At 46.7% G+C, this 12,009-nt stretch overlaps 1 protein-coding gene across 1 annotated transcript in view; it reads right to left on the reverse strand.

The window, feature by feature from the left end:
• Positions 1-12,009, reverse strand: part of LOC142469202 (S phase cyclin A-associated protein in the endoplasmic reticulum-like) — a 135,114-nt gene that overhangs the window by 7,676 nt on the left and 115,429 nt on the right. Inside the window, exons 9-14 of the mRNA XM_075576162.1 lie at positions 11,200-11,364; positions 9,974-10,049; positions 8,438-8,555; positions 7,714-7,825; positions 4,297-4,437; positions 2,012-2,167 (exon numbers count right to left, since the gene is read on the reverse strand). Of these exons, the coding sequence (XP_075432277.1) occupies positions 2,012-2,167; positions 4,297-4,437; positions 7,714-7,825; positions 8,438-8,555; positions 9,974-10,049; positions 11,200-11,364 (768 nt within the window). The remainder of the gene's footprint in view (positions 1-2,011; positions 2,168-4,296; positions 4,438-7,713; positions 7,826-8,437; positions 8,556-9,973; positions 10,050-11,199; positions 11,365-12,009) is intronic.

The raw sequence follows: 12,009 nt of genomic DNA on the forward strand, positions 1-12,009 counted from the left end.
CCGCCACGCACGGCAAGCAACTGAAGGGGTTAAATTACCAACCAGCACCAAGTGGGAAAGTAGATTAAAAAGGCTAAAAAAGGCACAAAACAAAAAGAAAAGTGATGTATTCTATACCTAATGTGTAATAACGTAACACAGAGCCTCCATCTTGGATTTGCTAAGTCACAGCACAGCAGTATAACGTTATACTGTAAGCCCTGCGGGCAGGCGCTCCCTGACTCCCTGCTGAATGCACGGGGCACACTGTATATACCTCCCGCTCTGGCTAATCCTGTCATTCGCTGCTGCGTACATTGCTGCCACTGTGTAAGCAAACACACACATTCCTGCGTCACGTGGCAGAGATGCACAGAATCCTGACATGAGCGGTAACGTGGCGCGCAAGGACTAGAGATCAGAGAATACAGGGTTATAAATAATACACATTGTGTCTGATAAGAGGGGGCGTCCTGCACAATACATTTGAGCAGTTAGGGAGCGGTTATGGGAGCAGTTAGGGGAGGAGTTATAGGGAGCGGTTATAGGAGCAGTTAGGGGAGGAGTTATAGGGAGCGGTTATAGGAGCAGTTAGGGGAGGGGTTATAGCGAGCGGTTATAGGAGCAGTTAGGGGAGGAGTTATAGCGAGCGGTTATAGGAGCAGTTAGGGGAGGAGTTATAGGAGCATTTAGGGGAGGAGTTATAGGGAGTGGTTATAGGAGCAGTTAGGGGAGGAGTTATAGGGAGCGGTTATAGGAGCAGTTAGGGGAGGAGTTATTGGGAGCAGGTATAGGAGCAGTTAGGGGAGGAGTTATAGGGAGACATTATAGGAGCAGTTAGGGGAGGAGTTATAGGAGCAGTTAGGGGAGGAGTTATAGGAGCAGTTAGGGGAGGAGTTATAGGGAGCGGTTATAGGAGCAGTTAGGGGAGGAGTTATTGGGAGCGGGTAAAGTAGCAGTTAGGGGAGGAGTTATAGGAGCAGTTAGGGGAGGAGTTATAGGAGCAGTTAGGGGAGGAGTTATAGGGAGTGGTTATAGGAGCAGTTAGGGGAGGAGTTATAGGGAGCGGTTATAGGAGCAGTTAGGGGAGGAGTTATTGGGAGCAGGTATAGGAGCAGTTAGGGGAGGAGTTATAGGGAGACATTATAGGAGCAGTTAGGGGAGGAGTTATAGGAGCAGTTAGGGGAGGAGTTATAGGGAGTGGTTATAGGAGCAGTTAGGGGAGGAGTTATAGGGAGCGGTTATAGGAGCAGTTAGGGGAGGAGTTATTGGGAGCAGGTATAGGAGCAGTTAGGGGAGGAGTTATAGGGAGACATTATAGGAGCAGTTAGGGGAGGAGTTATAGGAGCAGTTAGGGGAGGAGTTATAGGAGCAGTTAGGGGAGGAGTTATAGGGAGCGGTTATAGGAGCAGTTAGGGGAGGAGTTATTGGGAGCGGGTAAAGTAGCAGTTAGGGGAGGAGTTATAGGAGCAGTTATAGGGAGCGGTTATAGGAGCAGTTAGGGGAGCGGTTATAGGAGCAGTTAGGGGAGGAGTTATTGGGAGTGGTTATAGGAGCAGTTAGGGGAGGAGTTATAAGAGCAGTTAGGGGAGGAGTTATTGGGAGCGGTTATAGGAGCAGTTAGGGGAGGAGTTATTGGGAGCGGTTATAGGAGCAGTTAGGGGAGGAGTTATTGGGAGTGGGTAAAGGAGCAGTTAGGGGAGTTATTGGAGGAATCATGGTAGTATGTTACATGGTAATCAGGTACCATATTATCACATACAGATTGGTAATACTGGCCCCTTTCAGATCCGGATCTCAATTTATAAATATCTAAGACATTCTGCTTCTATTGGACATTAAAATATAAGTGGATTGTAATATGTCGGTGACCTGAGTAAGGATACAGGAGCAGTGTCACTACACCAACAGCCTGAGCCAATCAGAGTGCCCCATGCCTGATAGTTCCGTGTAGCAGACACTGTATGTTATTATGAGGAGAGGCCTGTACGAACGGAGCATTGTGATTGGTCAGTGAGGACAGGGCCAGCACCTGGACAGCTTCGTCACGCGCTTGTTTCTCCTCTTGTCTCCGCTGACGTTCTTCCTGCAGCTCATCCAGCCGCTGTTCATATTCCTTCAGCTTTGCGAGGACGTCATGACGCTTGTTCTGAGCTTCCAAGGTATTGATGAAAGCGATTTCATTTACCTGCAAAATAAAAGAAACACAGTTCAGTATTTCAACTTCTGGTGTACGCATTTTCCCGGAGAAGTGGCAGCGTTATGTGGGGTGCGGTACCTTTCAGGGAACCAACAAGAGAGTACTTCGTAGGGGTAATTACGTCTGGGTGACGTGGGCTCATCGGAGAGGCGTGTGCGGTGGAAGTCAGAGCGCTTCGGAGACTGCATTCGTGGGCAGCACAGCGCTCTGACACAAGATACTGTGTTACAATATCAGTCTAGCAACAAGTACATAGCGTCATCTAGCCTAACAGAGGCATAACCAAGAGAGTACCTTTTGCATCAGATCGCTGAGGTACTCCTCACTGAATACACTGCTACCCAACCAAACGGGTAACAGTATCTGTTTGGTGGTGGGAGGTCCCCAACTTTAGGGACCTGCCCACTATTTTGGGACCTTCTAGTACTCTGCTTACCAAGTTCAACAACAGGTTATTTACTATCTAAGCTTATCCAGGCACCTAAGGCCAAGTCCCCGGTGGTGGTGACAGCGGCGAGCACGCCGCACACCAGACACTAACCTCAATCAGGCAGGGCCTAGTGTGGTCTCGCGTGTTGACTCACGCAGTGCGGTGGCGCAGCAGCCAGCAGGGGAGACAAGAAATGTGTCTTCCAGGGCGGAGCCGCGGTCACGTGGTGTGCTGGTAGCCAATAGCAGGACAGCTAGCTTGGACCAATGGGAGCGCAGTGCTTTGAGCGGTTGGGCTGCACTCCCCCCCGTTTTGGCCACGCCCCCTGCGTCTCCCACTGCTCCCTACAGACTGTAGATCGCAGTTTTAAGCTGTGCACGCGCCACCAGGACGTCAGGCGCGCGTGCCGCAGCCACCACCGGGGACTTAGCCTAACAGATGAATAACTGCGGGGATATATTAGTGTCCAAATACCCATATTGATCACAATAAGACACCCTTTGTCACCTAAACACTGATCTGTTTGAAGGTGGGGGGTGTCTAGTACAGCATTGTGGGATTGAGCACGTTAAACACGCATACTGTATCCAGAGGTATTTACCAATAGATAGCCCCACACAGCTTCAGCACAGTGCCCAGGCATTTATCAATGTAACAGTACTGTATATAGAGGCTCAATTGTTTGCCTCAATTAACACAGGTCTCCACCGTGTAATCAAAGTATATATAAACGACATACTATACTTGTGGTATATAATAATAATGTGGGCAGCGTCCCACTGCTTACACGCCTAACTCCATTTTTAATTGTTTTTATACTTTTTTTATTGTTTTCGTCATTTTTTCCAAATCCCAACTAAATGTTTTATTGATTAACCATTAAAGTTTGATTTTACTCTGATAAGGGTATTCTTGAGTACAGCATAAAGGGATTATTTTTTTCCTCAGTAAATGGGTAATTATAATGTACGGAGCTTCCCAAACCTCACAGATCTCTTCATCACAGGTGCTGAGCATGCCAAACCTCACAGGTCTCTTCTTCATGTGTACAGAGCTTCCCAAACCTCACAGGTCTCTTGTTCACGTGTACAGAGCTTCCCAAACCTCACAGGTCTCTTCATCACAGGTGCTGAGCATGCCAAACCTCACAGGTCTCTTCTTCACATGTACAGAGCTTGCCAAACCTCACAGGTCTCTTTTTCACATGTACAGAGCTTCCCAAACCTCACAGGTCTCTTCTTCACATGTACGGAGCTTCCCAAACCTCACAGGTCCCTTCTTCGCGTGTACGGAGCTTCCCAAACCTCACAGGTCTCTTCATCACATGTGCAGAGCTTGCCAAACCTCACATATCTCTTCTTCACGTGTACAGAGCTTCCCAAACGTCACAGGTCTTCACGTTTACAATATAATTTCGTCCATGCAGAACTCCTGTTAATTTTCCACTTGTTTAGTACAGTCATGTTTTGCTATTTCACACATACGGACTCGGGAGACAGATTTTTTGAGAGCTGCATCCCCTGCAGGGTTTAATATCACGTTTGTATCACTTGTATTATATTTGGTGTATCTTGTGTGCTTTTTGTTTGATATATTTCGAGTTTCAGCCTGAAGTTCTGCCTATCTGCCTGTCTATTTTATTTTGTAAAGGGAGCAGAAGTGACCCCCACTGTCCTGTGCATGTTACCTTTGCCTCCTCCTCCTGCGCCTTTTTCACTATAGCTTGTAACTGAACCACGCGCTTAAACTCCGCGTGCAGCAGCTTCTCATCCATCATTTTCCGTCTTTGCTCCAGCAATTCCTCCTTCCACTTCCGCACGTCTTTCTCCTGTAACACACGACACAATCACACACTGTAAGAACTGACATAACACACGACACAATCACACACTGTAAGAACTGACATAACACACGACACAATCACACACTGTAAGAACTGACATAACACACGACACAATCACACACTGTAAGAACTGACATAACACACGACACAATCACACACTGTAAGAACTGACATAACACACGACACAATCACACACTGTAAGAACTGACATAACACACGACACACTCACACACTGTAAGAACTGACATAACACACGACACAATCACACACTGTAAGAACTGACATAACACACGACACAATCACACACTGTAAGAACTGACATAACACACGACACAATCACACACTGTAAGAACTGACATAACACACGACACACTCACACACTGTAAGAACTGACATAACACACGACACAATCACACACTGTAAGAACTGACATAACACACGACACAATCACACACTGTAAGAACTGACATAACACACGACACAATCACACACTGTAAGAACTGACATCACACGACACAATCACACACTGTTAGAACTGACATAACACACGACACAATCACACACTGTAAGAACTGACATAACACACGACACAATCACACACTGAAAGAACTGACATAACACACGACACAATCACACACTGTAAGAACTGACATAACACACGACACAATCACACACTGTAAGAACTGACATAACACACGACACAATCACACACTGTAAGAACTGACATAACACACGAAACAATCACACACTGAAAGAACTGACATAACACACGAAACAATCACACACTGTAAGAACGGACATCACACGACACAATCACACACTGTTAGAACTGGCATCACACACGACACAATCACACACTGTAAGACCTGACATAACACATGACACAATCACACACTGTTAGAACTGACATCACACACGACACAATCACACACTGTTAGAACTGACATAACACACGACACAATCACACACTGTAAGAACTGACATAACACACAACACAATCACACACTGTAAGAACTGACATAACACACGAAACAATCACATACTGTAAGAACTGACATAACACACGACACAATCACACAGAACTGGCATCACACACGACACAATCACACACTGTAAGAACTGACATAACACACGAAACAATCACACACTGTAAGAACTGACATCACACGACACAATCACACACTGTTAGAACTGACATAACACACGACACACTCACACACTGTAAGAACTGACATAACACACGACACAATCACACACTGTTAGAACTGGCATCACACACGACACAATCACACACTGTAAGACCTGACATAACACATGACACAATCACACACTGTTAGAACTGACATCACACACGACACAATCACACACTGTTAGAACTGAAATAACACACGACACAATCACACACTGTAAGAACTGACATAACACACAACACAATCACACACTGTAAGAACTGACATCACACGACACAATCACACACTGTTAGAACTGGCATCACACACGACACAATCACACACTAAGACCTGACATAACACATGACACAATCACACACTGTTAGAACTGACATCACACACGACACAATCACACACTGTAAGAACTGACATAACACACAACACAATCACACACTGTAAGAACTGACATAACACACGAAACAATCACATACTGTAAGAACTGACATAACACACGACACAATCACACAGAACTGGCATCACACACGACACAATCACACACTGTAAGAACTGACATAACACACGAAACAATCACACACTGTAAGAACTGACAACACACGACACAATCACACACTGTTAGAACTGACATAACACACGACACAATCACACACTGTAAGAACTGACATAACACACGACACAATCACACACTGTTAGAACTGACATAACACACGACACAATCACACACTGTAAGAACTGACATAACACACGACACAATCACACACTGTAAGAACTGACATAACACACGACACAATCAAACACTGTAAGAACTGACATAACACACGACACAATCACACACTGTTAGAACTGACATAACACACGACACAATCACACACTGTTAGAACTGACATAACACACGACACAATCACACACTGTAAGAACTGACATAACACACGACACAATCACACACTGTAAGAACTGACATAACACACGACACAATCACACACTGTAAGAACTGACATAACACACGACACAATCACACACTGTAAGAACTGACATAACACACGACACAATCACACACTGTAAGAACTGACATAACACACGACACAATCACACACTGTTAGAACTGACATCACACACGACACAATCACACATTGTTAGAACTGACATCACACACGGGCGGCGGAAGCTCGGAACTGGACATTTGCCCATCTCGCCGCCACCAGGTCACCGCCAGGGAATCCTACGCCGCAGTCACTCCGCGCAGGGCACAAAACCGCCTTCCGTTTCCCCAATAAGGTAAATTAATTTAAGGGGTTTTAGTGGTTAGGGGTTTTAGGCTCAGTGGATAAGGTGTTTAGAGTAGGGGGGAAGCATTAGCATTAGGGGTTTTAGGGTAGCGGGTTTTAGGGTAAGGGATGAAGGTTGTTAGGGTAGGGGTAGCGGTGGTATTAGGGGTTTATGGGTAATGGTATTTTAGGGTAAGGGATTAAGGTTGTTTGGGTAGGGGTAGCGGTGGTATTAGGGGTTTATGGGTAATGGGATTTTAGGGTAGGGAATTAAGGTTGTTAGGGTAGGGGGTAGCGGTGGTATTAGGGGTTAAGATTAGGGGTTTAGGGGGGGTTTAAGGTTAGGGAATTAAGATGGTTAGGGTAGGGGGTAGCAGTGGTATTAGGGAAAGGGATTAATGTTTGTAGGGTAGGGGGTAACGGTGGTATTAGGGGTTAAGATTAGGGGTTTAAGGTTAGGGAATTAAGGTTGTTAGGGTAGGGGGTAGCGGTGGTATTAGGGAAAGGGATTAAGGTTTGTAGGGTAGGGGGTAGCAGTGGTATTAGGGGTTAAGATTAGGGGTTTAGGGGTAGGGGTTTAAGGTTAGGGAATTAAGGTGGTTAGGGTAGGGGGTAGCGGTGGTATTAGGGAAAGGGATTAAGGTTTGTAGGGTAGGGGGTAGCGGTGGTATTAGGGGTTTCAGGGTAAAGTGTAAGGTTAGAGGTTTACCATGGCGGGGAAGCGGCTGCCGGAGAAATGTCCCTGCGGTGAGGTGAGAGGCCACCATATGTCCCATCCTGGTGTCAGGCAGAGGTACTACATCACTCACCCGTTCTAGCAGTTTCTGAAGTTTGAGCGCTTTCTCTTCCCGTAGTTTCTCTCGCAGATGCTGAGCTTTCAGCTGCTTCTCCTCGTGCTTCTTTTTGGATTCAGCAATTGTTCTGCGCACCGACGTGTGTGTATGTGTGGGGGGGAGGGAGAATATAAAAAAGGGTCACTTAAAGGTGACGATTGCCTCCTACGCTCTAAACCTGCCCCCTGAACAAGCTCAGCCACTAACTAGCAGCACTATTAGAGCAGTATAACTTCCCGATCCCGTGGGTGGGAACTCTCCGAGTGTACGGCGCCCGCTTCAACTACTACAGTATGTGTCCCCTGTGTTACCACGGGGGTCCCACGTCCTGGACAGCCAATGAATATCGTGGCACACCCCTGCCCTGTATATACTGCAATTATACCGACACCGTGGCAGCCGTGAACTAATAGCAGCAGAAGCGGTGACCTCCTGCAGAGAAGAGCAGGCGGGTGTCTCTCTGGAGGCCATGTTTAGAGGGAGTAGGGATGTTGCTGCGTTACAGTGTAACACCTCCCCCCTTCTCCTTTTTGATATGTGCTTATATCCAGATCTCATCTCTCTTTATAGTGTCCCTCCTCCCTGCTTTGCCTCATCAGTGCAGACGCTGCATTGAACCCCCATGGCATCCACGTCTGTCCCATTAGCCGTTACACCGCCCCCAGTGCAGCTCTCCTGAGATAATAACAGTGAAGCAGACCTTTTGCGGGAAGGAGAAGAAAGCTTCTCGTGCATGTGGATCCCGTGTCCCGGGGGTCTGGAAGGCTCCTCTTCCACAATATCTCCCCACGATGTGTTCTGTCGCCACGACTCACGAGCTGCAGGCGCCAAGAACACAGCTGGTGAGTTACATTTAAATCCGGAGTAGGAAGTTTCTAGGACAGAGCCTCCATCGTCCTCACCAAGACTCATCTATAACAAGCTAAAAGTACCCGGGGTTGCTCGGGAGTCCATAGAAACCAACATCATCCCTCCTCTCCCCCCCACCCTCTCCCCCATCCTCCTCCTCTCACCCCCTAACCTCCTCTCCCCCACCCTCCTCCTCGCACCCCCTACCCTCTCCCCCTTCCTCCTCTTCTCACCCCCTACCATCCTCTCACCCCACCCTCTCCCCCATCCTTCTCCTCGCACCCCCTACCATCTCCCCCTTCCTCCTTCTCTCACCCCTCTCCCCCTCCTCCTCCTCACCCTCTTCCCTCTCCCATCCTCCTCCTCTCCCCCTACACTCTCCCCCTTCCTCTTCCCCCCTACCCTCTCCCCCTTCCTCCTCCTCTCATGACTCTAACCTCTCCCCCTCCTCCTCCTCCCCTTTAATACCTTACGATGTCCCCAATTCTTTAAGCCTCTCTCCCCTCCCGCCCCCAGCGTTCTTACTTTCTCCTCACGCGCCAACTGACTTCCTCATCTTCTGAGTAAACTTCACAGCTCTCTGACTCTCCTAATCTGCCACCAGGCTATGTGCATTATGATGTCACGTGCCAGATAAATCGCCTACCAGGTACAACACCCATTGGCAATAACTCTTAGAATTAAAAATATAATCGATCCAATTGTATCCAAACATAGAAAAACCCTGCTCCTTGATCTCAGGAACCATCGTGCGAAATGTGGTTACGATATCTTAAGATGTGTCCAAATGCAGCGTGGTCAGGCTTACAACTCTCCAAAATACATTGGAGATTGAAACCTCCTACACCCCTCTATGTTGCAGGTGTGAACTAGAAAGGGGAGAAGTTTGGAGAGATCTGTCCATGGGAATTTCATCCAATAAAAACCCAGATATCGAATGTACCTACTGTATTTGATTTGTCTCTATATCTACAGGACATCTTATATCCTATCCATTAGGGGTTTGCCTGCTGTGAAGGGATGGCTCACCACTGTATATTCACTTTGTAATACAGGATTTCTCTTTGGGTTGTTTCTGAGTTTTTAGGACAGTGCCTCCATTGTATCGTACATTTACACTAGTTTGTGTTTGTTTATTTTTTACCTAATTAACTTATTCACTGTAAAGGAGGCACAGCCATTAATTACACATCCTCATACATAAAGGGCAAGTCCACAAGGGGCAGAAGAAAGATGGGCAAATATTCAGCATGTATACCCGGTTTGGAACACTTCCCAGAATCCTCCAGGACTCTTGCCCGAGAACTGATACTCAGAGAGATGGACGGTTTAGTCTCACCCAATACTAGCCGCGCATATTGTTCTCATGGATAGAAATGTATCTTACCTTCATAATCTGCTAGAACTTCACTCCAGTCCATAGACATCCCACCGAATGACATACTTCCACTGCCCATGCTGGCCTGGAACCATAGGAACACACAACTATTACTACCAGCCAGCGCCCTTACAACATGTCACCTAAAAAGCCACGTGTCCCAAATTGAATTGCAAATAAATGTACTGACACATTCTTATTTTATTCCCACGGGTCATGAAGAAGCTGTTCTTTGACTTGGGATGCAACTGATGACTGGAAGCCTGCAGTCCATATTAATCCTTCTGCTTCTTGTGAAATAGGAAAGTATTAGGGAATACCATTCTCCTGAGATGTAGGGGCTAATCCCCCAATATATATACACACATGTATATATGTATATATATATACACACACACACACACACAGGGTTCGACAAATTAAAAAAAAAAACACAAACCCCCCAAAAAAACTCTCAATCCCCTCACTTTACCCGCTCGCGAGTCTTACCGGCGGTGAGGTGCGGCGTCTCCCGGCATTCTCCTGCTTATCCCCCTGCAACTTCCTTGTCTCCCCTGTAACTCCTGTAAACATGGCTGTGCGGCGTTGCCATGACAACAGGACGCTACGCGCCGGCAAGACGGCACGCTGCGTCACGTTGTCATGGCAACTTGATGCCGCATCCCGTTGTCATGCCAAAATACATTTGACGCCGCACAGCCATGTTTTAGGGAGTTACAGGAGAGACACAGACGTTGCAAAGGGAGAATGCCGGCAGACGCCGCGCCCCTTTGCCGGTAAGACTCGCGAGCAGGTAAAATACGCTCGCCCCAGGCGAGGGGGTGAGTGCTTTTGTCGAGCCCTGAATATATGTATATAGGTAAAAGTGATGCAGGTGCGGTGCAAGGTAAAAACAGGTAACTGAATGTCTCTAAGGAACACGACTGTGATTACAAATATTAGCACGGCACAATAGTACAAAAAATGAAGTATTCATCAAGTCCAACAAGCAAATATATAGCCCGACGTTAAACGCCGTATTACTGTGCCGTGCTAGTATTTTGAACCACTGTTGTGATATATATCTATCTAAACTAAAAATAGAAGAGCACAGAGACAACTGTCACAGTGTATACAAATTATTCCCCAAACATAGAACAAGAATAACAGTGATAGACAATTGTTCTCACATTTGTGCTTAATGCAATAAATGGTATACACCAGGGGTGCGCAAACTGGGGGTTCGCCGGACTTACAGAAAATTCACTTTCGTTATCCATCTCAATGTCGTTGTTTTCTTCCGCGGCGATCTCTCTCGTTAGCTGCTCCTCCTCGGCGATGGCGCTGGCAATGGCCTCTTCATTGGCCTTTTCCAGACGATCGGCCATCTCTTCCTTTTTAGCAAGGACTTCGGCCATTGACTGTGAGCAGAAATCCCAGAAACAGAGAGCAGTGAAAACAGGAAGAGCAAGTAGTTCAAACATACAACAAAGAACAGAGACATAACACAAAGACATTGAAGGCAGCGGCGCCCCCATGCCAGGGATGTGGGGTTTTGGCTGGTTGCCGTTAGGCTATTCAGGTATATAATTGAAAAGCTGTCCGATATATATCATCTATGTAACCTTCCCGTGTGTTACATCCCTCTAATGAAAAGCCAACAAAAGAAAGGATTTCAGAAACCGATGAAGTATGTGATAAATCCAGGGGGGTGTTACACGCGTGTGACTTTATATGGTGAGACTCAAAGCGGCCCTTTCCCCCGTATGTTTCAGGTTGAAAGATTTCTTCCCCGTGTTGTACATCACGCGCTCAGTTTTTACCTCCTTAGTTTGTTTCCCTGATCACTGAATCTTTTATTGTGTTTTTTTTTTTTTTTTTTTAAAACAGGAGCCCAAAATCAAAGTCAATATGTCAGTGAAATCGCTCCCACTTTGGGACATCACTGGACTTCAAAGAGCCTTCTTAAAGGAGCTCAGGATGAAACAGTGTCTCCGATCAGTCTCTCTGAAGTCTGCATGGAAACAGCTCTGTGATGCCTGCTGGAGTTAGACACTATTTCAGGC

Source organism: Ascaphus truei, chromosome 18 (genome assembly GCF_040206685.1).
Source record: "Ascaphus truei isolate aAscTru1 chromosome 18, aAscTru1.hap1, whole genome shotgun sequence".
Classification (NCBI taxonomy): Eukaryota; Metazoa; Chordata; class Amphibia; order Anura; family Ascaphidae; genus Ascaphus; species Ascaphus truei.